At 51.4% G+C, this 22295-nt stretch overlaps 9 protein-coding genes across 9 annotated transcripts; 5 read left to right on the forward strand and 4 right to left on the reverse strand.

Moving 5' to 3' along the window:
* The first annotated feature begins 56 nt into the window (after positions 1–56).
* sod4 (mitochondrial 37S ribosomal protein mS42) lies at positions 57–1277 on the forward strand. The gene is made up of 4 exons (XM_026763732.1): positions 57–153; positions 217–397; positions 470–594; positions 658–1277. The coding sequence occupies exons 1-4, from the start codon at positions 94–96 to the stop codon at positions 1180–1182; spliced, it is 891 nt and encodes a 296-aa protein (XP_026632085.1). The 5' UTR covers positions 57–93; the 3' UTR covers positions 1183–1277.
* On the reverse strand, positions 1278–2225 carry BDQ94DRAFT_1195 (ubiquinone-binding COQ10-like protein). Its single transcript, XM_026763738.1, has one exon. The coding sequence runs from the start codon at positions 2122–2124 to the stop codon at positions 1372–1374; it is 753 nt and encodes a 250-aa protein (XP_026632086.1). The 5' UTR covers positions 2125–2225; the 3' UTR covers positions 1278–1371.
* Positions 2226–2322: 97 nt separating this feature from the next.
* On the reverse strand, positions 2323–6469 carry BDQ94DRAFT_156034 (putative C6 transcription factor; the record flags this gene model as incomplete). The annotated part of the gene is made up of 8 exons (XM_026768578.1): positions 2323–2409; positions 2458–2588; positions 2634–3867; positions 3923–3957; positions 4006–4225; positions 4287–4713; positions 5324–5794; positions 5862–6469. The coding sequence occupies 8 exons, from the start codon at positions 6467–6469 to the stop codon at positions 2323–2325; spliced, it is 3213 nt and encodes a 1070-aa protein (XP_026632087.1).
* A 1752-nt stretch (positions 6470–8221) lies between these two features.
* Positions 8222–9274, reverse strand: BDQ94DRAFT_1229 (uncharacterized protein). The gene is made up of 2 exons (XM_026763811.1): positions 8650–9274; positions 8222–8570 (listed from the first exon to the last, which is right to left on the reverse strand). Exons 1-2 carry the CDS (start codon positions 9165–9167, stop codon positions 8345–8347), a joined length of 744 nt encoding a protein of 247 aa, XP_026632088.1. The 5' UTR covers positions 9168–9274; the 3' UTR covers positions 8222–8344.
* Positions 9275–10390: 1116 nt separating this feature from the next.
* BDQ94DRAFT_164852 (uncharacterized protein) lies at positions 10391–10834 on the forward strand (the record flags this gene model as incomplete). Its single annotated transcript, XM_026770134.1, has 2 exons — positions 10391–10492; positions 10550–10834. The coding sequence occupies 2 exons, from the start codon at positions 10391–10393 to the stop codon at positions 10832–10834; spliced, it is 387 nt and encodes a 128-aa protein (XP_026632089.1).
* BDQ94DRAFT_132287 (uncharacterized protein) lies at positions 10738–11173 on the forward strand. The gene has a single exon (XM_026764028.1). The coding sequence runs from the start codon at positions 10915–10917 to the stop codon at positions 11071–11073; it is 159 nt and encodes a 52-aa protein (XP_026632090.1). The 5' UTR covers positions 10738–10914; the 3' UTR covers positions 11074–11173.
* A 617-nt stretch (positions 11174–11790) lies between these two features.
* On the reverse strand, positions 11791–15916 carry BDQ94DRAFT_156035 (putative long-chain fatty acid transporter; the record flags this gene model as incomplete). The annotated part of the gene is made up of 6 exons (XM_026768579.1): positions 11791–12951; positions 13008–13798; positions 14203–14207; positions 14574–15302; positions 15365–15813; positions 15884–15916. The coding sequence occupies 6 exons, from the start codon at positions 15914–15916 to the stop codon at positions 11791–11793; spliced, it is 3168 nt and encodes a 1055-aa protein (XP_026632091.1).
* A 489-nt stretch (positions 15917–16405) lies between these two features.
* BDQ94DRAFT_132291 (putative ATP-dependent permease ADP1) lies at positions 16406–20330 on the forward strand. The gene is made up of 3 exons (XM_026764029.1): positions 16406–18293; positions 18345–19760; positions 19832–20330. Exons 1-3 carry the CDS (start codon positions 16665–16667, stop codon positions 20066–20068), a joined length of 3282 nt encoding a protein of 1093 aa, XP_026632092.1. The 5' UTR covers positions 16406–16664; the 3' UTR covers positions 20069–20330.
* A 424-nt stretch (positions 20331–20754) lies between these two features.
* BDQ94DRAFT_132293 (cornichon family protein) lies at positions 20755–22237 on the forward strand. The gene is made up of 4 exons (XM_026764030.1): positions 20755–21157; positions 21304–21459; positions 21524–21590; positions 21652–22237. The coding sequence occupies exons 1-4, from the start codon at positions 21057–21059 to the stop codon at positions 21742–21744; spliced, it is 417 nt and encodes a 138-aa protein (XP_026632093.1). The 5' UTR covers positions 20755–21056; the 3' UTR covers positions 21745–22237.
* Positions 22238–22295: the final 58 nt, after the last annotated feature.

Genomic DNA, 22295 nt, shown 5'->3' on the forward strand with positions numbered 1-22295 from the left:
GAGTTCTGAAGGCCGAACGGGAAATTCTGCGGTGGTCCTGAAATCAACCGCTTGCTGCTCGTCATCTTGTCGCTTGTCCAATCCCCCATCATCATGTTGAACCGCCTCTTCCGGCCGCAGTCCGCGCTGCGTGCTGCCTCCGCCTTCTCCCAGGTGAGCTGACCCTGTCCCAATGTCCGGGGTGGGCTCATAGCTAACCAACCTGACCTCCGCCAGAAGCCCGTCTCCGCGCTCCCACGCTTCCAGATCCGGAGCCTGCACCGCGTGCCCCAATTGACCAACGACCAGTACTTCAAAAACAATGGCGTTCCGGAGCTGCTATCGCCCGAGGCGTTCGACTTCGCCTGGACGCAATACCAGGGTCTGCTCATTGACAAGCTGAACCTGATGACGCAGGGTTAGTATCCTCGCAGTGCAGCTCAAACTCCGCTGGTATGAAACTAACATCATCGTTTTTCTACTGCAACAGACACCGTCGACGCCGACGCAAAGCCCGGAGAACTGCTGGTCAAGTACTCCCGCCGGCCGGAGATGGCGTCCGTGTTCAACTATGCCTCGATGGCCCACAACAACCACTTCTTCTTCAACTGCCTGGTGAGTGGTACCAAGGTCAGGTCGAATTGTCGAGCTCAGCATCTAACAAGCCCTGTCCTATAGTCCCCCCAACAAACCCAGATCCCCGAAAAGTTCGCCAAAGACATCGTCGACACCTGCTCCTCGATCGAATCCCTGAAACTCGATTTCCTGGCCACTGCCAACGCCATGTTCGGCCCCGGCTTCGTCTGGCTGGCCAAGAACCTGGAGCGGGAGGGTCTGATGCACATCTTCTGCACGTATAACGCTGGCTCGCCCTACCCGGCGGCTCATGCGCGGAGGCAACCGGTCGACATGGCGACACACTCGCCGGACGCGCCGCTAGGCAACCAGTACGCTGGCGCGATGGGTGCGCACGCGGCTAACCAGAAGAACATGGCGCCGGGTGCTTTGGATGTGCAGCCTATTCTGTGTGTTAACACGTGGGAGCATGTGTGGATGATGGACTATGGTATTGGCGGTAAGGCGGAGTACTTGGAGCGCTGGTGGGATCGGATTAACTGGGAGGTGGTGTTCGACAACTACAATGCGGTTGGGCCGGTTAAGGGCAATGCGGCTAATGCTGGACGGAACTTGAGCATGCTGTGATTTATTCTCTCTTCCGGTCATTTCTTTTTTGTTCATGTGATAAACTGTATTATACACTGTGTAGCTTCTATTCCATATTCTATGTATGCACTGATGTGTATCATGTCTCCTTCCTTTCCCTTCACAGACCAATAATATAATACATCCTAGCCACCACATACCGTCCATGATCCACAAAGGAGAGAAAGCTCAAGCCCTCCCCAACACATCGTAAATTCTCTTCTCAAACGCCTCGACCATAACACCCGCCATCTGTCCCTCCACAGCGCCCATCATAGCAGCATGCAACTGACTGCGGAACTCAAATCGAATATCCAGTCTCACCACCGTCCCCTTACCCTCACCCTGACTCTCCAACTCCCACCTCGTACTCAAGTACTCAAAGAGCCCCTCATCCTCACCCGGAAACCCCTGTCCATCTTTCTTGCCCACGCCATATTTCGCGCCGCTTTGTGCCTCCACGACCCAGTTCTCCGGGTCGCAAGTCACCTTGGAGGTGAAGGTCTCGCTGAGGGGCCCGTAGCCGACGGTGAGGAACGCGCGGGTCGGGTAGTTGGTGGTTGGGTCACGGTGGGTAACGGTTGAGGCGGTTAGGAAAGGGAGGAAGGAGGAGTAGGATTCGACGGAGGAGATAATGTCGAAGAGGGGGGCGGGAGGGTGTGGGAGAGTTCGGGTTGCGGTTAGGTGGCGGGTTTTGGAGGCGGAGTCGGAGTTGGGGAGGAAGGAGGAGAGAAAGGGGCGCTTTTGGATTGTAGACTGGGGATTTGAGGTGATTGGAGAGATTGAGGTTGTTGATCTGGTGGTTCGTAGGTTGTTGTTGTTATTTGTTGGTTGGTGGGAGATGCCGTTGGACAAGATTGATGTGGAGAGTGAGCGATGCGCTGCTCGTGGGATGGATGCGACCCGGTTGTGGAGGCTGCGTGGTATCGGTGGTCGCATCATTGTGGATGTGAAATGTGCAATGCAATGTGGTGGTGGGATTAGGAGTATATCAGTAGTTGGTTTGGGTAGAGGGTAGAATGGTGGTCCAACTTTGGGTTGGACTTTTTGTCGGCTTCCGAGCGGATCTCCGCCCCCCGAGCTTATCTCGGGTTCCTCCCGGTTGACACTTCCGCTGTGGTCTACAATTCCTTCCCTTTTCTATATGTTTACACTTCCTGGTACATTATCCCCCCATAACCCTACCCCCATGTCGGCGACACTTTGCATATGCTGGTCCCAGAGATTCTACGCCTGTTAGCTAGCTTCATTCATCAGTTGCAGCCGCTCACTTACCCAGTCGAGATTGGTTGGCGCATCGAGCATCTCTCCGATCACGTCGAGTGACTGATACTCTGGGGTAATACCCATTGTATCTACCACTGGGTATGACTGTCCATTGGAGCTTCCATATGGTTGTTGTTGTGCTGCATCCATTAGCGACGTATCCCACATTATCCCGTGCCACTTACCGGAAGCCAGTTGTTCGCTGTCCAATTTCTGGGCTTTCAACCGCCGCAGCATGATTGTTAGTGCAGCGTATGCCTTTTGTGCATCTGCCGACCGTCTACGCTGCTGCTCGAAGATCCGGTGCGACGTTTCAATGGTCGATAGCAGTTCCTCCCGGCCCCGGATAACATCTTCGTCAGTGCTTCCTGGCGGTGTGCCGGTAGGGTTCTGCGACAGATCCAAACAGATGATCATCGCGGCAAGCAAGTAATCTGCAGTCTGTAGCGAGTTCGGGAATTGTCGGTCTCGGTAAAGAAGCCCACCCGGCTGAGTCTCGTGGTAGATATCCGCCTGGTGGCGGAGAATCTCCTTGGAAGCGCTCATGCATACCCAACGCGAATACGCATAGCGGGGGTTGGTATGCACCTCGCCCAGGTAGCGCCGGTGCAGCACGCAGCGGGCCTTCTGGTACAGCAGTTCCAGTGTGTATCGTCTCAGGATCAGGTATGAAGAATCCACAAAGCACTGGTCAAGAGGGCGTATCTTGAATGCATGGGGCACAAGATCCCGAGCTTCTTCCAGTTGTCGGTCCAGGGCCAGTATTTCATCATATGTCATGGGATCGCGCGAGTACGCTAAATCGGAGATCTTCCCAAAGATAGCCATAAGTCGCGATTTTCCGCGGATATATGAAGTTGTAGTGAGTTCAGTCTCGGGTCGAGATGGCGGCAGCTCAACGGTAGACTCCCCGAATTCCTCATCAGAGATGTTACGCGGGGGCTCCACGTCCTGCTGCCAGTCCTGTATACCCCGCGGGACCCCAACCTGAAACGAGATCAGGACATCCAGTTGGCGCATGATAGCCCAGACCCGCCGCCTCATCTCGCCTTCGAATGGTGAGATATTCGGAAACTGTTGCGGATCCCGGTGGTACCCTGACCGCATGGCCAGCCGAATTGTCATGTTTAGCAGGAACGATACTCCGACCTGGGCATCCTCGCTGCGAAAGAACTCGCACATTGTGTAGAAAAACAGAGCTTCCACTTTGAAACGGCCGGGAACGGTGTAGTTTGACTGAACTAGACACTGCGCCGTCAAGTGCCTGAGGCGCTGGACAGCCTCAGTTGCTTCCCCAAATTCTGCCGGTAGCGGCTCCCCGGTGCGCATATACACGGACATTGTGATAGTGAGAGCCGCGTACAGCAGTGCCAGCCAAGAAACGGAGGCCTCCTTTGGTCTTGACCAGAATTGATTATACTGCGCACGTCAGCAGCATCCTCTACATATTTCCCACTAAATTGAGCTAGCATACCTGTTTCTGGAAAGTAGGAAAGTGCACCATCACTACTCCTATCAGCACCACCTATCAAGGATCGATATAACAGCGACACCTACCTGTCGTCGGCTCATTAAGGCTGACAAACATAGCAACGACCCGATCCACGACCGGCCGAGCCGGCAAACCGTCCAACAACTCGTCCATAGTCATTTCCTGGTGCAACCCAAGTAATAGCGTTGGCGCATTCGACGGCCTCACCATCTCCTCATCTTCCCCTTCCTCGTCCGACAATCCCATCTCCTCGTTATCCCTTAGGTACTCCTTGACCCCGCTAATCTGCACGTCATCAGCCCCCACCCAATCTAACTCCCTGATTACACGAAATGACTGCTCTTACCTCCTCGAGAATCGCAGTCCAATGCGCTCCATCAATATACCTCATCCCTCTCTCCCCAACGACCAACCTCCCGGGATCAGGAGGCGGAGTTTCCGATTCCCCCTCCTTCTGTGCCTGCTGTACGTCCCCAAATGACAATGATGGTGGCACCGACGATGCCGGCGTGATCTGACCACCATTATTAATAACCTGTTGGTGTTCGCCCACACTATCCGGCTTCTCCTGCTGTTGCTGTTGCTGTTGCTGCTGCTGCGTAAACGACAAAATCAAATTCTCCAAGTGTTGTAATCGATCCTGAACGTGCGCCGGGCTGGTTCGTCCATTACTCGAAATCTTGCCGCGCGGACCGCGCCCGACGAAGGTGCAGGTGCCGGCTTCGTTGCGCTTCAGGCAGTTTGTGCAGGGGTGGGTACGACAGCATTTTAGCCTAATGCATGGGTTATTATCATTAGATTGAGTGGCGTATGGAGTAGTAGGCGCCAGTGATTGGAGGTAGAAGGAGAAATGTGAGATAGGGAGAGGGGCGGGGTTGCCGCGTGCTTACTTGCGGGCTCGGCAGGCAGTGCAGGAGAGTTGAACGCGGATGCGTTTCTTTTCCATGTCTGTTCTTGTTCGGTCTGTGTCGTTGGGCAGTGGAGTATGTAGTGGGTCTAGTATGTACCGAGTATGAGGGGAGATGTGTGGAGGGTGGGGTAGTTGTGGTCGATAGATAAATAGTGGATGTGAAGTTGAGTTGAGTGTCGGATTGAAGTGGAATGGAAGGCTGCCGTGATGGCGATAAGGATGGGGGTGGAGTTGTTATCTCCGAAGATAAGTCCGAACCATACTTTAAGAATGAAGTGGAGCAGATAAGTTATATAGAATTGAAGATTCGGCATTGTTCAAAATGATAGTACTATACAGTAGATAATTGCTATACTATTTCTATTTTAGGGTATGTCATTAAGAACTCTTGTGTAACACCCCATACATGTATCCCTCCCAGCTAGAAACAGACAATATCTACAACCCACTCCTACTAACTACACGATATCTACTGAATCTCCGCCTTCATAGCCACCAGCTCCCCTGGCGCAACAATCTGCACCCTCCCGATCCCATCCTCTCCATCTTCCAACACAATCCGATACTCCTCCTCCGCATACAGCGGACTCGTCGCCCTGTACGAGATCTTCTCCGGAAGAACCACCTCCTCCCCGCTTCCATTCTTCCTCGTATCGCGCCACAGATCCAAAATCGAAATGAGATTCAACGGCCCATGCACAACAATATCCTTATGACCCTCGACATCTCTCGCCCACGGTGTCGAGTAATGGATCTTGTGCGGATTGAATGTCAACGCGGAGAACCGGAACAATGTCACTGCCGTTTGGCGCAATGTGCGCGTGTGCACATTTTCACTCGTCTCCGTAGACGAACTAGCTGGTCCATTGAATGCCTTCGTCGCCGGGGGTGTAGATGAACTCGTAGGCGACGGCGAGGTAAGAGCTTTGCGAAAGACCCAGTTCCTATATACCTTCTCATCAGCACCATCCCCAAACTCACACGACAAATAAAAGACCAATCGCTGCTCACCTCCTATCCAAAACAGCCACTCCATCTTCATTCCTAAACTCCTTCTCAACACCCACAACAATCATCTCCTCCCCGGTCTTCCTCACAATCTTTGGCTCCGCACTAAGCACCCTCGTCGTCTCCTGCACCTCCTGCCCTACCCTTAAATAATTCGGCTTGCCGTCCTTTCCCCTCGGCCAATGCACCTCCCCGCCGGCCCACATGCGACGCGTGAACGGCGACGCAGGGTTATATGAGGTGTCGGTGCCGTCCGCGCCGAGCTCATTTTCCAAGAATGCGGGGGTGAAGTACACAAGGTGGTATCCGGCGGGTAAGGGCGTGCCGGTCGGCAGGGAGGTTGGGGTGTTGGAGAGAGATGGGGAGTTGGGGAATAGTGAGGGTCGATTGAGTGTTAGAGAGAGAAGTTGGAGTTGATTAGCATCGAGGATTTGGGAGCGGGTTTGCGGGCCTAGGGATTGGAAGCGCGTGAGGAAGGATGTTGCGATGGTGGATGCGGAGGTGTCGGTGCGGAGTGCTGGGCGAATGGAGAATGTGCGGGTGAGTTGGGGAGTGAGCGATTGTGGGCGGAGGTGTCGTGTGGAACAGCGGGTTATTGAAGGCAGGGACATGGTGGTTATATTTTTGTATTGTGATTGAGAATGAAATAATGCTTCAGCTGGGTTCGAGTGATCGTGGAAGAAGTGAAGAGGGGAGCTTAACATGGCGTTGTCTCGGAAGTGCTGGGGTTTTGTACCTCGGGTCGCTGGGCGTTTCCGAGACCGGGATCCAGAGGCTATGTTCCGAGTAGCCTTTATGGAGTCGCTTCGGCGCCGCCATTTAGCCGCCGGATTCTCTCGGTCTGGGAGAAATGACGCCGAACGTGGAGGGTTTTCCCTTTTTCTATGGCACAGTAGTACTGACTTCAGCAGGTTTCAAGATATTAAAAGTACTATTCGGTAGTAAATAGATAGAAACCCGTTCAGGAAAGAGTTTCTGATAATTGATGTTCTACTTCTTATTGAACTACGGAGTAGTTGTCGCTGACAGCGGAAAGACTGTAGATAGGCGTACTCTTTTGAATGAAAGCGTGGTTCTTTCGCACTACTAGGTGTTGATACCTTAAGCATTTTAGGTAGGCTATACCGCACCGTTTTTACCGCCACAGCGAATATATCCACTCATCGTCGCCGCCGCTGGGTACACTAGACCAGTGATGCTTGAAGGCTATCAGGGTCCGAAGATAAGCAACAACTCAAATTACCCTAACCGGAGCCGCGTGGTAGCGGAATGCAGCTTCATGTCAAATAACAGTCCTATAGCAATGCTCAGATGCGCCATAAATTTGCCGTAGGCCTAAATTCTTGTTCTCGTCGAGGCGATCTAGAAGAGTCGAGAATTCTTCTGTAGAAAAACTCGACGAACCCCTCGCATCTCGACTAAATGATAAAATAAGCTAATCCTTGTGTCTATGGTAGTAGGTAGACCCCGCTAAGAATCGGCATTACAGAGAATATCATCCAAAAATATATGGACATAGAGTATATATGCCACTAATATAATCATGTATTAAATATATCGCACAGGGTTGGCGTAAGGATAATCAGATTCTCCGTAAACTTAACTACCCAAACCACTTGATAGGTGTCAGACGCGGCTGGCTGTCCGATGATTCTTGCCAAGATTAGACTGCCAATACAAACTGCCTCGTACCAGCAGCCCCCTGCACCTCGCTTGAAGACCGCAGCAGGTGGACATAATCCATGGGTACCCCACCTTCTGGTTCATTCTCATGTCCCATAGTCCGGCACCCGCAGCATCGTTGTTCAACTTTCCCCTATATTTAATGACTTTCAATGGTATGGTAAACTTGTTGAATAGATAGTGTAAACGGAAGACGTATGAGCCCCTTCGCGTTGATTTTTGCCTGTTTGGGCTTGACATCTAACATTGTTGCCTGTCTGGCCTTCCGATCAGACACAATCAGTTTCGTCGGCTTGTTTCCTGCACACACGCACACACTCTCTCTTTCTTCTTTCTTAAGTTGATATGTTGATATCAAGTAGACGTCTTTCTTGCTGAATTACTTGAATTTTTGACGCCTTTCTGGTCGTTGACTTGAGTACAGTCAAGTGGACGACGTGTGAGGTATCCTGGCCGATCGTCTGCGACCGGCTGGTGAAATGCGGGAGTGTATAGGAACTCGATATTGATTCAAAGTAACAAATCCAAGTTCAAAGTGGGAGAATAACGCCCGCGAGATTGGCCGCGCCTCCTCGACATTGTTTATCAGAACTGTGCGGACGATATAAATCGGAAAATTCTCTATTATATTGTTCTCTCCATAATGGATATATCAAGTAAGAGAAACATGAAATGAAAAAAGTAGCCAATAAGGCCCCAAATAAGTATATATAGATAGATAAATAAGAAAAAGCCGAAACGGGGCAATGGTAGGAGAATATGGCAGGAAATTTAAACATGAAACACGAATGTAAAGCAGAGTCTCAGGTCAAGCCACGATGACGACGTCTCCGATGGTCACGGAGGTGATCCTTCCTACCAGAAGTTTTTCCACAGACTGAACAGGAATACGCATCAGGGGAGATGTGGATTGTTTTCAGATGGCGAACAAGGTCTCCTTCAGTGCTGAAACGGGTGGAGCTGGAACAGCCTCGCCATTTGCACTCAAAGGTCGGTGGGCTATGATCACTACATGGAGTAGGAGGGATACTACTCCGGAGATATTTAACCGTTAGTGTGCCATGTTGGTAAGGTCACCCAGGGATACCAGATGGAGCAGGCGACATACCTTTCAGAAGCTGGGTGTGGCAGTTGGCTCGTGGCGCTAATGGGGGCAACCCAGGTTGGGTCCGTGTCTGCATTGGTATCCGTCCAGTCTCGTCGGGGCTGACCACTACTAGTGGAAGCATACAACAAATCAAGAGACTCGGCAGGGATCTCGTGATAGGCAAACGGCGCTTGTGCAGTCTGCGCCACGCCGTTTGGCGGTGGAATGTTTCCGTCACTAGACAGACTCTCCGTCGGATTGACTGTCCAAACATGAGGCTCAATACTACGGGGAAGTCCAGCCGCAACGGAGGTAAAGGCCCCATAGGGGTAATTTGCAAGGACGGAGGAGACTAGCTGGGACCCCGAAACAGCTGATGACCGGGGTAAGAGGAACTGACCGATGGGGAGGCGGTCTGGATGAGTCGTAACCTCTTGGGAGGTCGGCCACTCCATGATGGCCCTCGGATGGGTAGAAGGTAAAGAACTGAAGCAGGACTCAATGAGTGCTTTTAATAAGTGGATTTGGCCAGAGGTCATTAGCGAAAGTGCCTTTTTTATAGCTAAGAAGGAGCCTTCGTGCTGTGTGTTTCTGTATATATCGGCTTACAATTGCCATCACATCCACACCGTGGTTTGGCCCAAGGATATGATAAAGACCAATCCCCGTGGTCGATACTCGGGCAAGACGCTAAGGATCGCCACACACGCCGACATCTGTCGTCGGATTTTGATCCGTGCAAGCCCCTAGCAGGGCGACCGACCGGCCTGCATCAAAATTCTGGAAACCGCCAATAGAAAGGAATCAGTCGGGGTATGCATCTTCCCGCCCACGCCTTAATTCGCCAGACTCCTGCCCTGGCGTTACTCGGTGTACTTAGTCACTTTATACCTCCCCGATTTACCTCCGCGATATGTACCAGGCTGGTTTCCACCGGAAAGAATCCCTTTCCTTAGCCCTGAGACACAAGACCACGACATCCAAGCATAGCGGACGCCATCTGGGAGTCCTACCGGCCCGAACTGGAGCGCCTCTATATCCATGAAAACCAGAAGCTATGCGAAGTAGGGGAATATCCTCGAATTAAGTACGGATTTGATGAAATGTCAGTACCATATTACCCTGCAGCACCTACAAACATAGAGAATCTCATATCGAAATAGAAAGACGCAGTACAAAACGTTCTTCAGGCGATGGGGCCTGCGAAAAAATCACCCTCTGACTCCGTCGGAGGGCAAGTTCATCGGGCGACGAATCGACAAGAGAAAGAGGGAACACCAGAAAGAGAGCGAAGTGTATGTCGACGGGGTTCAATACCCCCCAACCCCCCAGCAAGCTGAAGAAGTTCGATACAATCAAACGTTTGTTTCGACAGTGAATAACCTTCCAGGTGGTTCGCTCAGCGTGTTTCCATATCTTCCTAGTCACAATGAATCCCAGGCAACTAATAAGATCTTAGCTCCTTCTCCCAACATCCCAGAAGGGATGGTTGTCTGCACTCCTGCTGCCGGGTATGCGGCTCATCTGGAACCAGTTTCTTCCATGGTTGCTATTTGCCATAAGACTCATATTCGAAGCAGGTGCCGAAACAACAGGAACACTGCAATTGTTCGACGGCGGATGGTACCAGGACGATAACCTCGATCTTAAGCCCGAGGACCCGCAATCAGTTCTTGAAATAGCGGCACAACAAAATGACAGATCGAATCTTCAAGTTCTTCTCCAATCTTGTGTCTGGGACAAACAAATTACTGGCTGTGCAATGACAACCGCAGTTATCTTTCATCACACTGGGCTAATTGACGACATCCTGAAGCAGGTGGTGGACATGAATCAAGAGATCAAAATTTACTACCCCGACACGGTGAATGAATATGATGAGTAAATACCAGGATGGTGTGAGATTCTCACTCCTCTACAGGCTGCGGTTAAGGACCAGCTAATGTCCAGAGTCCAATGGTTAGTCAAAAGCCAGCAAACTAATATTGACTACCTAGGGGAGGGCGCGGGTCGACGCACGGCGCTACAACATGCGGTGAACAACGGAAACATGGACCTGATCAACTTCCTTCTTGACCACGGAGCCGATGTCAACAGTGCACCATCAGAGGATGGTGGAGCAACCGCATTGCGGATTGCTGCCATTCAAGGCTACCTGGGAATTGCTTGCAAGCTCCTGGGAATTGCTTGCAAGCTCCTGACCTAGACGCGGACGTTAATGCTGCTCCTGCAAGACGCAATGGCAGAACAGCCTTGGAGGGAGCGGCAGAGCACGGTCGAATTGACATGCTTCGGCTACTTCTTGACGAAGGAGCATCGCTGGTAGGCAATGATGGTGAGCGGCAATATCGGCGGGCCGTAGAATTGGCTGAGAAAAATGGACATATTACGGCCGCGAAGCTTTTGAAATCATTCAAGGATCAGGTAGAAGAAAGTGGCAATTGAAATTGGCCAACTACGACGACACGCCGACAAGACGACACGACGACTTCCACTGTAGGACTTTCCGGTATTGCATTTCATATATTGTCTCAATCCTCAATGGCTCAGAATGATTAAATTTGCCTGTTTCATCTATGTCCCGACCTCGGATCGAGACACTGTAGGGGTATCAACTAGCGCCAATTGGATCATCCATGGGATCGATTGACTGAAGATATGAGCTGCCCTGCGGCATGGGTTGCCCTGTGGAAAGAGCTACCACATAGCAGACTATGGTTTTTCGTAGACTGTAGCGATGCCCTGTGATACGAGAAGCCTAGTATCTGGGATAGTATTGTTTATAGTCGTGGTGATTCGACGCGAATTTTTTGGTCGAAATTGGAGTGGGAGGGGAGATTTTGAGCGAACGAGGACTTTGTGATAGCCTGCTTATACATTTCTTTGAATAAATTAGCAAGTCCTGCGTACTAGGAGAGATGCGGATGGCGGTTATGTACGTAGTAGTAGTAGTAGTAGTAGTACTGAGTAGTATGCGCAGAAATATATAATTAAGTAGTTCCCCGTTCTGCACATGAACATGTACCACGACAACTAAGTAATGTAGTATTCAAGATAACAGCACAAATAATTCATCTGAAAGACACTCGTATACTAAGTATATACAGCGCTATATATATCGAGATTTTTTTTTATTCAGACCCAGGAACTACTGGGGCTAGCTCACAGCTTGGCTTGCCCAGCTTGTAGTCGGTCCCAATCCTTCGACTCAAACGGCACATACTGGTTCCCCTGGAGCCAGTACATGCGATCACTCGCAGGGACCAGTGCTGGATCCACTCCTTGTGTCCGGAAAGTATGCTTCTGCTGCTTGTTATTTCCGGTAGCCTGCATCTCAGCCATGACTCGGAGAAACAGGGGAGCAGCAAAACGCGGAAAATTCTTCAGCACATGCGCCGCCAGGCTGTTTAGACTCTCTTCACATGGAGGGATGACCACTGTCTGATCCTCGGAGCGTGCCTGTTGCTGAAGAACGAGGGCGGCGCAGCCAGCACGGCCATCATGGTTCGGCAATGCCACTCCATAGACATTGGCTTCGTGCACTTCCGGATGCACGCCCAGCACCTCCGCTACTTCGCTGGTAGAGACATTTTCACTCTTCCAACGGAAGGTGTCACCGAGACGATCGGAGAAGTACCACCGACCGTCTTTGTCCCATCGGATCAAATCTCCGGATCGGTAGTAGGCGTCACCTTTGCGAAACACGTCGCGGAGTATCTTGCCGTCCGTGGCTTTGTTGTTCTTGTAATAACCGACAAAGGACTCTCCAGGATCCTGCGGGTTGAGTGCATATAGCAGCTCACCCGGATCGCCCCGCGGGACCTTTTTGCAGAAACCTGACTTGGGGTCGCGCCAGGGTTGTTGGGTTTCTTGATCAATCTCAACAATAGCGACACTACGACCGATGATCTTACTGGTGATAAACCCGCTACGGCCAATTGCACCTGCGGTAAAGTCGTTCGACGAGATATTGAACAAGCCGCCTGGGCCTTCGGTAGAAGCATAGAACTCGGCAATCGTAGGGACATTGAACCGTTCCTTCACCCGGTTCCAGATGTCGGGCCGCAGGCCGTTGCCCAGAGCCAGGCGAATCTTATGCTTCTTGTCTAGATTTTCCCCTGTAACGGGATCAATGGCGGGCGGCACTGCTAAGAGGTATCTCATGGTTTCGCCCACGTATTGCACGATAGTTGCATCATTCTCCCCGGCTTCTCGCATGAAGCTCCGAGCAGAGAATTTGCGACCGATGATCAAAGCCGCTCCTGTCCATAAACACGGCATGAGACCGAGGATGGCTGCGGATGAGTGATAGAGTGGCATACACTATGATAATGATCAGTGTTATCGAGAGACAGTACAGAAGAAGCAAAGAAGCGTACCGTGAACACCCGATCATCCTTGGTCATCTTCAGCCAGGTTTTGATCATTACAGCGCCAGCCCAGACTTTCCTCCAAGGGAGGATCGCGGGCTTGGGCAGACCGGTAGTCCCACTTGTGTAGATCAGCGTGGCCATGTCGCGCAGCTGAATGCCGCTCCGAGCTGTGTCATCCTCTCGCGTGGGCTCCATTCCGAGGATCTGAGTTTCGACTTCCGGGGTGAAGAAGACCACATTGACTGGATCTCCTCCGTCTCGAAAGTCAGGAGAAGCAAACAGCTCTAATTGCTCGGACGTAAACTTCTGGCGAAGCTCCTCCTCAACGAGTAGCAGTCGTGCGCTTGAGGCCCGAACCGAATGTGTCAAGGGCTGCCCTGTCAGATTGTAATTGATAAAGGCGGGCGCAGCGCCAATACTCCAAAGACCCATCCAAATAAACACGAACGTCGAGGAGTTCATGAAATCCATGGCAACGACTTCCCGGGGCTTGACTCCGTGAACCTGCTTGAACCAGGTGCCATAGCGCAGCGCCAGCACGTACGTTTCGTGATATGTCCAGCTTTGTCCATTGTAGACGATAAACGGCCGATCCTTGGTTTTGGGATCCCGGGCGTGCTGCTCCAGAACATAGAAGTAACTGACGCGATCGGTTCGCTCAGCGGACTTGGAGTTACTAGCTATGCTGACCATAGACGAAATTGAATGTTTGTCTTGGAATAGGGAGAATTTGGCATTTAGGTATGCCAGCGTGGCTACCAGCGCCGAACCGGCGATCGGGAGAGGGATGGGGAGATCTGGTAGAACATCTAGTCAGTACCAGAATTCTAAGTATGCCTCATATAGAATTATGGTAGGGAGCTCACGGACCAGGGATCGCAGACATTTTTGAGGTCAAATTGACTGATTACGTTGGTATGGTTGGGAAGAAGCGGCAAACTGATATGGTCTGCCCGCTGGTCGTCACCGGAAAGGGAAAGGGAAAGGGAAGGTGAGTTAGGAGACGAGCAGACGAGCCGGAGATGAGGAAGCGCGCGGGATATTAAATACTAGCAGAGGAACAAAGAAACTGTTGGAGCGCGTGTCGGCATCGATGGAGCCTTTGGTTAACAGCCATGAGGCCGAGCTGACAAGATCCTTGTCATTCATTTCACCTTTTAAGTATGGCCTGGCGTGGGGAGGAGCGGGTGGACAGAGTTACCTCGGCTTGCACGGAACGAGCGCTATGACGGGTTATGCATCAAATGAAGCTGGCGACGGTCTCCACTGGCCTGGAACTATTGTATTCGATCATTTCAATGGCCCGACAAGAAAGCAGATGATCGGGTGGAGACTCGCCAAGTTGGCTGGTTGGTGAACCGGCCAATGGGTCCGTGGGAAGTGTGGGAATCACCGAAAATAAGCCTCCGTTGGGGCTGATTCCATCCATCGCTATTTTAAAAGCATGGTTAGTGTAAGTAGATATCTCGGCTGTGTTGATTAAGTAACTGTGATATTGATTTCACTTTCTCCCTTTCGTTGCTGCATGTATATGCAGGCTTGGCTGACTATTGGATTCATTATCTAACTTACTCGGCAGATCTCGAAGTCCGATTCCTCACCGGCACATTCCTATATTCCCCTTCCATGAACGATCGCAACGCTTCCATAGCTTGTTCCAGCACTTCCGTCTCACACACATACCCTATCCGAACATATCCCTCATAATCATCTCCTTCCCCAAAACATAAGTGTCCAGGGACAAACATTACTCCGGTCTTCTGAAGGAGTTGTTCACAGAAGGCTACGTCATCCACTGGAATGCCTTGATTGTGAAAACGCACGAATGCCGTTGTACCTGCTTGCGGCTTAACCCAGTCACATGCCCACCGATGAGACTCGATGAATTTCGCCAAAATCGCCAGGTTCCGGCGGGCCAAGTTAAGGTTCCGCTTAATGAGATTAGGCTCACACGCCGGGGCTAAGGCGAAACTCGCAATAGCATCGTCCAGCTGGCCGACGGAAATGGTTGTGTAGTCCCTGGCGCTGGCGCAGGTCTCAATGATTGAGCGGTTGCGAGATGCAATCCATCCAACACGGAGTCCTGCCAAACTATACGCCTTAGACATGGAGCCGGTCACTACCGTATGCTCGTACCCTAGAGACAGGAGCGATGATGGGGCTTGGTCTTCCCCGACAGAATGGTATAGCGGTCGGTAAACCTCATCAGCATGGACAATGATGGATGAGCTTCGAGCTATTTCAACAATATCCTTCAATGTCTCCTGGGGTATCACCGCTCCGGTCGGATTTTGGGGGTTACTGTAAGGCGAAAAGATCTTGATCAGAGAAGCTGGTCAGTGGGATTTGAGGGGTTTACTAACTTGAGGATAATTAGTTTGGTATTTGGACGGATAAGTCTCTTCAATTCATTGAGATCCAGCCTCCAGTTGTCTGCCTCTTTCGCCTTCCACAGACTCACTTCGGCCCCGAGCGACTCGGGGACTGAGTAGAGCTGCTGGTATGTGGGGTAATGGCAGATAACATGGTCGCCGGGCCCAACCAGAGTATAAAGCAGGAGAAAATTGGCTTGAATGGCGCCAGCAGTGATCAAGACATTGTCCAATGGCAAAGGTGTTTGATCTGAGTACAGCCTTGCCAGGTTTCCCCGGAGTCGTTCCGACCCACGAATAGCTCCGTAAGTGAGCTTAATGCTCAAGTCCAACGGGTCGGACTTGTCCTCCGACAGCTCCCGGAGATCATTAAATGAGATTGACGCACAGCATGTCTCTGCCACATTGTATTTGGCTGTGGTTTCATATTTGTCCATCCACTTGTAACACGGTTAGCTTGATATGGTCCAAATATGCGGGGTTGTCCGGTTGGGAGAGGGGTCGTCATACTTGTTCCACGGCGAACTCTTTGATGTGAACCATTGCGAAGACTTTTATAGTACAGAAACTCGGTCACTTCTAACAACAACGCTGTCACTTCTCAACGATGGCTCAATGAGTCAAAATGCTTTTATATCTGGTGAAATTCAGGTACCGAGTCACGTGAAAGTTGAATATGGGGTTTCCCAATTGGGTGAACCGGAGGAGAAGTGGATGAAGCCAGACAGATCCAGCGAATGGCCGGTTAATTTACGATCTTTGCTGTATACAATGATCATTGGAATATTTGAGGCCATCTTAATGATATCCACCGCGCCCTGTAGGTGACAAGATGATCCACAGTATGTCAATATATGCCGTAGTTCCTTTGAAGCAACGTAGGTCGCGGTAGGTACCCGATAATACCACATCGCGCCGGGCCATCATTGGTTGGGTGCCCCAGGCTGTCAGGCCACGGGTTGGCGCTTCTCCGCCCTCGTCATCGCCTCAACCGGTTTCCCATCCAGCCTCTCCTCTTCCCACCCATCTTTACCGCTCCTTTCGTGGCTCTTTGATTGTGGTTTCTGTCGGTGCAATCACGCTGGTGGTATTGTGTTTTCCTGAATCTGCCAGGGAAGCCTTACAGTCCTTTAGCTTGTAACCAGATGTCCTATCCTTTATTGTGATTCTCTGGCGTTCATCGTCGTCGCTGCTTACTCCGCACCTGGTCTCTCGGTCCGACGCCCACCAGCTTGCCAGGTACCTTCAACTGAATCGAGTGTGAGGGCAGCTCTCGCACTTTTGAGCCAGCATGCGGCTGCCATCGTCACTCCAGCTATCTCTCGTTCTCACCCTCTCACTATCGGCCTCTACGGTCGCAGCACGGAGCAATTACTCCGAGGCCTCCCTCATATCTCCGCTCTTCTCCGCACTCGACGATCGTCCAGACGGTTGCCCGCCGTGCTTCAACTGCCAACTAGACGCGTTCCAGTGCGCCCAGTTTGCCGACTGCGATAAGTTCACCGGGAAATGTGTCTGCCCACCGGGTTTTGGTGGCGATGATTGCGCGCAGCCTCTGTGTGGGTCGCTGGCCGACGGCCACCAGAGGTCCCCTCGACAGGGCGACCAGTGCGCGTGCGAAGATGGCTGGGAAGGAATCAACTGTAACGTGTGCCAAACGGACGATGCATGTAATGCGATGATGCCAGAAGGTGAAGGGGGTGTTTGCTACAAACAGGGTGTTACTGTCAAAGAGAACTTTCAGATGTGTGATGTGACCAATCGCAAGATCCTTGATCAGCTGAAGGAGCGCAAGCCTCAGGTGACGTTTTCTTGCGAGGCCGAAGACCATACTTGCAACTTTCAATTCTGGGTGGGGCGAGTAGAGTCGTTCTATTGTGGTTTGGATAAGTGTCAGTGGGGTTTGGAGACTACCCATAGTCAAAACAGAACCCACTACACGTGCGAAAGCATCAACTGCGAGTGTATTCCAGGGCGCATGCTTTGTGGCGAGGAAGGATCCATCGATATCGGTGACTTTCTCAGGGAGTCAATCGTGGGACCTGCCACGTTCACCTCGGTCTCCACTGAGGGTGGCAGCCCGGAAGATGGTAGCACATTCCAGGAGCCAGCTATGGACGAGTTGATCAAAGCTGTTTTCGGCGACAAGAGTATCACTTTGAATTGCAATGCCGGTGAGTGTCTGTATCGGACTGATGTTCCTGGCTACACACGCCCGGTCAAACAGATCAATACCCCTCTTATCGCAGGCGTCATCGCGGGATGTGCCCTCTTCGTCGTTGCTGTCATTCTGTCTGTGTGGTATCTTTCACGCAGGTCGTATTTCGGTCGCATCCAGTTGCCTCTTTCGGATGACGAGGACGACGAAGCGGCCAAGCTCCTGGCAGAACACAAGCCAGCGGCCTTGTATTGGGACGGTGTCTCGTACTTTTTGAATGGAAAGGAGATTCTCAGTGGTATTCAAGGTTCTTCTCAGCCTGGTCAGATTACCGCTATCATGGGCGCCTCGGGTGCAGGAAAGACGACCTTCCTTGACATCCTTGCTCGGAAGAACAAGCGGGGTACTGTCCGTGGCGATTTCTATGTTAATGGGGAGAAGATCAGTGACCATGACTTTAAGAGTATGATTGGTTTTGTCGATCAGGAAGATACTATGCTTCCCACCTTGACTGTGCACGAGACTATCTTGACAAGTGCGTTGCTCCGGTTGCCGCGAGACATGAGCAGGGCTGCGAAGGAACAGCGAGTGTTTGAAGTTGAAAGGCAACTTGGGATATCCCATATAAAGGACCAATTGATCGGATCTGAGGAAGGCAGAGGTCGGGGCATCTCGGGTGGTGAGAAGCGCCGAGTTGGCATCGCATGCGAGTTGGTTACCAGCCCCAGTATTCTCTTCTTGGATGAACCTACAAGTGGATTGGTAAGATGCGTCAGCCCCATTAACACTGTACTTTTCTAACAAGCTGCATAGGACGCATATAATGCATTCAATGTGATTGAGTGCTTGGTGACATTGGCCAAAACGTATAATCGCACTGTCATCTTCACTATTCACCAACCGCGCTCCAACATTGTTGCTTTGTTTGACCGATTGATTCTCCTAGCTAAAGGAAAAACCGTCTATTCTGGACCATTCTCCACGTGCCAAAGATACTTCGATCATTCAGGTTACTCTTGCCCACCAGGCTTCAACATTGCGGACTATCTTGTCGACCTCACGATGCACGCTAGTGTGACCCGCTCTCACAGCGACGCGGTCGAGTCTCCCTTACTGGATGTTCGGGTAGACCCCCCTAAGACGGCGTCGAGCAGCCTGAGAGCCGTCAAATCTGTGGCTAGTGCATCCAATGCTAGCTTTGAGGATAGCAGCAGTACTTTTGATGCGAACCGGCGACCGAAGAGTAAACGGCGCGTCTCCCTTAAACAGAAACAGGACAGACAGCTCTACTCGCGCAAGAAGGACCCAGAAGCTCCCCCTACCCCGAAAACCGATGAAGAAGACGAGCTATTGGATGATGCCGCCGAGGACAATCAGCAATGGCTGCGTCTTTCTCGTCAAACAGGCACCACTGCATCCCAAATCATGGATGACCCAGATCAGCTACCCCCAGCGGCCCCGGGACAGACAGACCTCGACATCTTGGTTGCAAACTATGCAGCATCGGACATCGCACGCTCCGTCCATGATGAAATCATGGCGGCCATACAGCATGCACGCACAGCGAACGGGTATACCAACCCCGAGCTGATGTCTGCTCCTACTGGAACCGGCAAGACATACGCTCGCATTGGCCTCTTGCGACAGTTCCTTATCCTGTCACAACGGACCTGGCGTAACCTGTATCGGAATCCTATGTTGATGCTCACGCATTATGCCATTTCTATCCTCCTCGCTGTTCTGTGCGGTTACCTCTTCTACGGCTTGACCGACGACATCAAGGGCTTCCAGAACCGGTTGGGTCTGTTTTTCTTCATCCTCGCATTGTTCGGGTTCAGCACGCTTACCAGTCTAACGGTGTTTTCCGGGGAGCGACTGTTGTTTGTACGCGAGAGAGCGAATGGCTACTACCACCCGATTACCTATTTTGCGGCCAAGGTGGTGTTTGACATCGTGCCCCTCCGGCTCCTCCCCCCTATCATCATGGGTATCATCGTGTATCCCATGACTGGCTTGATTCCGGCTTGGGGCGAATTCTTCCGTTTCGTCTTGGTACTTGTTCTCTTCAACCTAGCGGCCGCCAATATTTGCTTGTTCATCGGTATCATCTTCCGGGATGGAGGCGTGGCCAATTTGATTGGGAGCCTGGTGATGCTGTTCAGTCTGCTCTTCGCTGGTCTCCTGCTCAACCACGATGCCATTCCCAAGTCTGCCTTGTGGCTGCAAACTGTGAGTACCAACGAATCTGTTTTCACTTCATTCATGGGTCTTGTAAGTACCAGTTGCTGACTATCTTATAGCTTTCCATATTCCACTACGGCTTCGAGGCTCTGATCGTCAATGAAGTAACGTATCTGACCCTGATTGATCACAAATACGGCCTGGACATTGAAGTTCCCGGCGCGTCCATTCTGAGCGCTTTTGGATTTGATACCCAAGCTCTGTGGACTGATGTCATCGGACTGGCCGTCATCTCGGGTGCATTTATCGTAATCGCATATGGCGCGATGCATATTCTGCTGGTTGAGAAGCGGTGATAGTTTCATAAAGGTGCTGGCAACCATCTTTGCTGACACACTTGATCTTGTTTTATTACGCAGCCCACGGGCTATGGTTGTTTTTTGTGTACTGGTATTGACTCCATGATGAGCATTCTGATACGACGTTTTCTGTTCCTGCTTTTGAGTCCTGCTCTTGCCACAGATCTTCATTGCAACGTTAGCTAGCTAATGACGGGTTATACCTATGTAAATAGAGATCAATTATTGATGGTGCTTTTAATACACTACTTGTTGATGGTGATGCTATAATGCGGACTTGCGGGCTGGCCAGTAGAAGCCGCCAGATGCGGATGGAAGCACGTGTTTCCCCACGTCATCGACATGTATCTGCGATGGCAGAGATGCTATGCTACGCTGTGCCCATACCGCCATTTTATATAGATTTTGTTGGGTAGGTGAGGGTTCATATTCTGATATGGCTTTACCTTAAATGATATCCCACCCTTGCTAAGCTCTCCAGCAAGTTTTCGTAATCGATACTGCAGTGGTGGTGATTGGCAGTAGTGGCCGATGCCGCGATTACTAGGATCCGATAGCGGGCGAGCATCAACTGGCGGGTAGTCCACGGTCATTGCCATAATTGCTTTTCTTGTGACCACTGGGAATATCGCCCTGCTTTTTAGTGTTGCATAGATAGTAGTAGATCGTAATAATGGGTCGAAATTGATGTAGATTCGTCAGTATCCAACTCCACGAACTTGACAGCTGATCGCGGGTCTCTCCCCCGGAAGAGCCTCACCGCCTGCCAGCTCCAATCGCGGCTTTCCCCCATCGGTTCGAATCCACAATCAAGTCCAACTTCCTTCGTCTTCAGTTCTCACCTTTCACCCCTTCGCCTCTGCTTTCTCCAGTTCTACTTCCCTGCCCCTGAGCACGGCCACCTCTCCGCTCCTCCCCTCCTTCTTGCCTGCTTGTTAGCACCCTTTTCGAGTCTTTCGAGCATCTCTTTTTCACTCTGCCCACCATGTCCGGTGAAGCCTGGCTCTATCTGCTGGCGGTGTTGATTAACGCCGTCAACCTGTTCCTGCAGGTCTTCTTTACTATCATGTACAGCGATCTGGAATGGTATGATCTGGCTCTATCCTCCCTCTTGTCTCGCCGATTTCTGTCGTGTGCGTGGACGAGCTCTTGTGAGCCGCATGGGAGCTCGCCATGGATTGCGACAGCGTGATGGAACCCAACCAGCTAACGAACCCGGTTCGCTCCCGCAGTGACTACATCAACCCCATTGATCTGTGCAACCGCCTCAACGCCTACATTGTTCCCGAAGCCGCCGTTCACGCTTTCTTGACCTTCCTGTTCATCATCAATGGCTACTGGGTCGCCATCGTCCTGAACCTGCCTCTGTTGGCGTTCAATGCTAAGAAGTAATGCTGTCTTTTCCAGCTCCGCCATGCTGCAGCCCAACTAACACAACCGCCCTTTCTGCAGGATCTACGAGAACCAGCACCTCCTGGATGCGACCGAGATCTTCCGCAAGCTGAACGTCCACAAGAAGGTTAGACTGCACTGTCCCAATCCCGCTACCAGGGCGGACCGACCGCTGACGCAAACTGCAGGAATCTTTCATCAAGCTGGGCTTCCACCTCCTGATGTTCTTCTTCTACCTCTACAGCATGATCGTCGCCTTGATCCGCGACGAGTCTCACTGACTTCGTGGCAAGACGGAACACGCACTGCGCAACGGCCGCTCGGGCTGAAGTGTCATGTAGTGCGAATGTCTTGACTTCTCCTTTGGCTAGAGAAGATTGGACGGAGCATGGTTCTGCGAGTATCTGTCTCGCTGCTGTATCCCGACGCAACTTGCGCCTCTCGTCCCGGCTGCTTGACACTGCCGTCGGTGTGCCGGCGCGTGCAGCAGAAGAGACCTTGTATATGACGTGACTATGAAAGCATATCATTGATGACAGCGAATGCGTGAGGTCTCAAGATCTTGATGTTTTTTTAGGTTTGCGGAAGAGAGATAGGCGATAGATGAGGTAATCCGGTCGCCTTGGAGCAGCACGCCGGTGAGGCTGCTTGAGTTGTTTTTGTTTGCTTAGTGTACTTTCCTTGGGTTTCTGATGTTGCTATTTACCTGTTAATGTCTTCAATAATGGTGCTGTATATACCTCAGCGGTGTGACAATGAAGCGCGTACGATATCCTGATTCCCTGTAGAAGAACAGCTATCTAGAATGTAATAGTAGAGTTGTTGTCCGCCG

The sequence above is a fragment of the Aspergillus welwitschiae genome (genome assembly GCF_003344945.1).
Source record: "Aspergillus welwitschiae strain CBS 139.54b unplaced genomic scaffold BDQ94scaffold_1, whole genome shotgun sequence".
Taxonomy (NCBI): domain Eukaryota; kingdom Fungi; phylum Ascomycota; class Eurotiomycetes; order Eurotiales; family Aspergillaceae; genus Aspergillus; species Aspergillus welwitschiae.

Excerpts from the sequence above, each read along its gene's own strand:
- sod4 (XM_026763732.1), top strand. The coding sequence starts at position 94 with ATGTTGAACCGCCTCTTCCGGCCGCAGTCCGCGCTGCGTGCTGCCTCC. Across the intron at positions 154-216 it reads CTGCCTCCGCCTTCTCCCAG|AAGCCCGTCTCCGCGCTCCC; the intron begins GTGAGCTGACCC and ends GACCTCCGCCAG. Across the intron at positions 398-469 it reads GCTGAACCTGATGACGCAGG|ACACCGTCGACGCCGACGCA; the intron begins GTTAGTATCCTC and ends CTACTGCAACAG.
- BDQ94DRAFT_1195 (XM_026763738.1), bottom strand. The coding sequence starts at position 2,124 with ATGATGCGACCACCGATACCACGCAGCCTCCACAACCGGGTCGCATCC.
- BDQ94DRAFT_1229 (XM_026763811.1), bottom strand. The coding sequence starts at position 9,167 with ATGACCTCTGGCCAAATCCACTTATTAAAAGCACTCATTGAGTCCTGC. Across the intron at positions 8,571-8,649 it reads CCACACCCAGCTTCTGAAAG|TATCCCTCCTACTCCATGTA; the intron begins GTATGTCGCCTG and ends TCTCCGGAGTAG.
- BDQ94DRAFT_132287 (XM_026764028.1), top strand. The coding sequence starts at position 10,915 with ATGCTTCGGCTACTTCTTGACGAAGGAGCATCGCTGGTAGGCAATGAT.
- BDQ94DRAFT_132291 (XM_026764029.1), top strand. The coding sequence starts at position 16,665 with ATGCGGCTGCCATCGTCACTCCAGCTATCTCTCGTTCTCACCCTCTCA. Across the intron at positions 18,294-18,344 it reads ATGAACCTACAAGTGGATTG|GACGCATATAATGCATTCAA; the intron begins GTAAGATGCGTC and ends CAAGCTGCATAG. Across the intron at positions 19,761-19,831 it reads CTGCCTTGTGGCTGCAAACT|CTTTCCATATTCCACTACGG; the intron begins GTGAGTACCAAC and ends ACTATCTTATAG.
- BDQ94DRAFT_132293 (XM_026764030.1), top strand. The coding sequence starts at position 21,057 with ATGTCCGGTGAAGCCTGGCTCTATCTGCTGGCGGTGTTGATTAACGCC. Across the intron at positions 21,158-21,303 it reads ATGTACAGCGATCTGGAATG|TGACTACATCAACCCCATTG; the intron begins GTATGATCTGGC and ends TCGCTCCCGCAG. Across the intron at positions 21,460-21,523 it reads TTGGCGTTCAATGCTAAGAA|GATCTACGAGAACCAGCACC; the intron begins GTAATGCTGTCT and ends CCCTTTCTGCAG.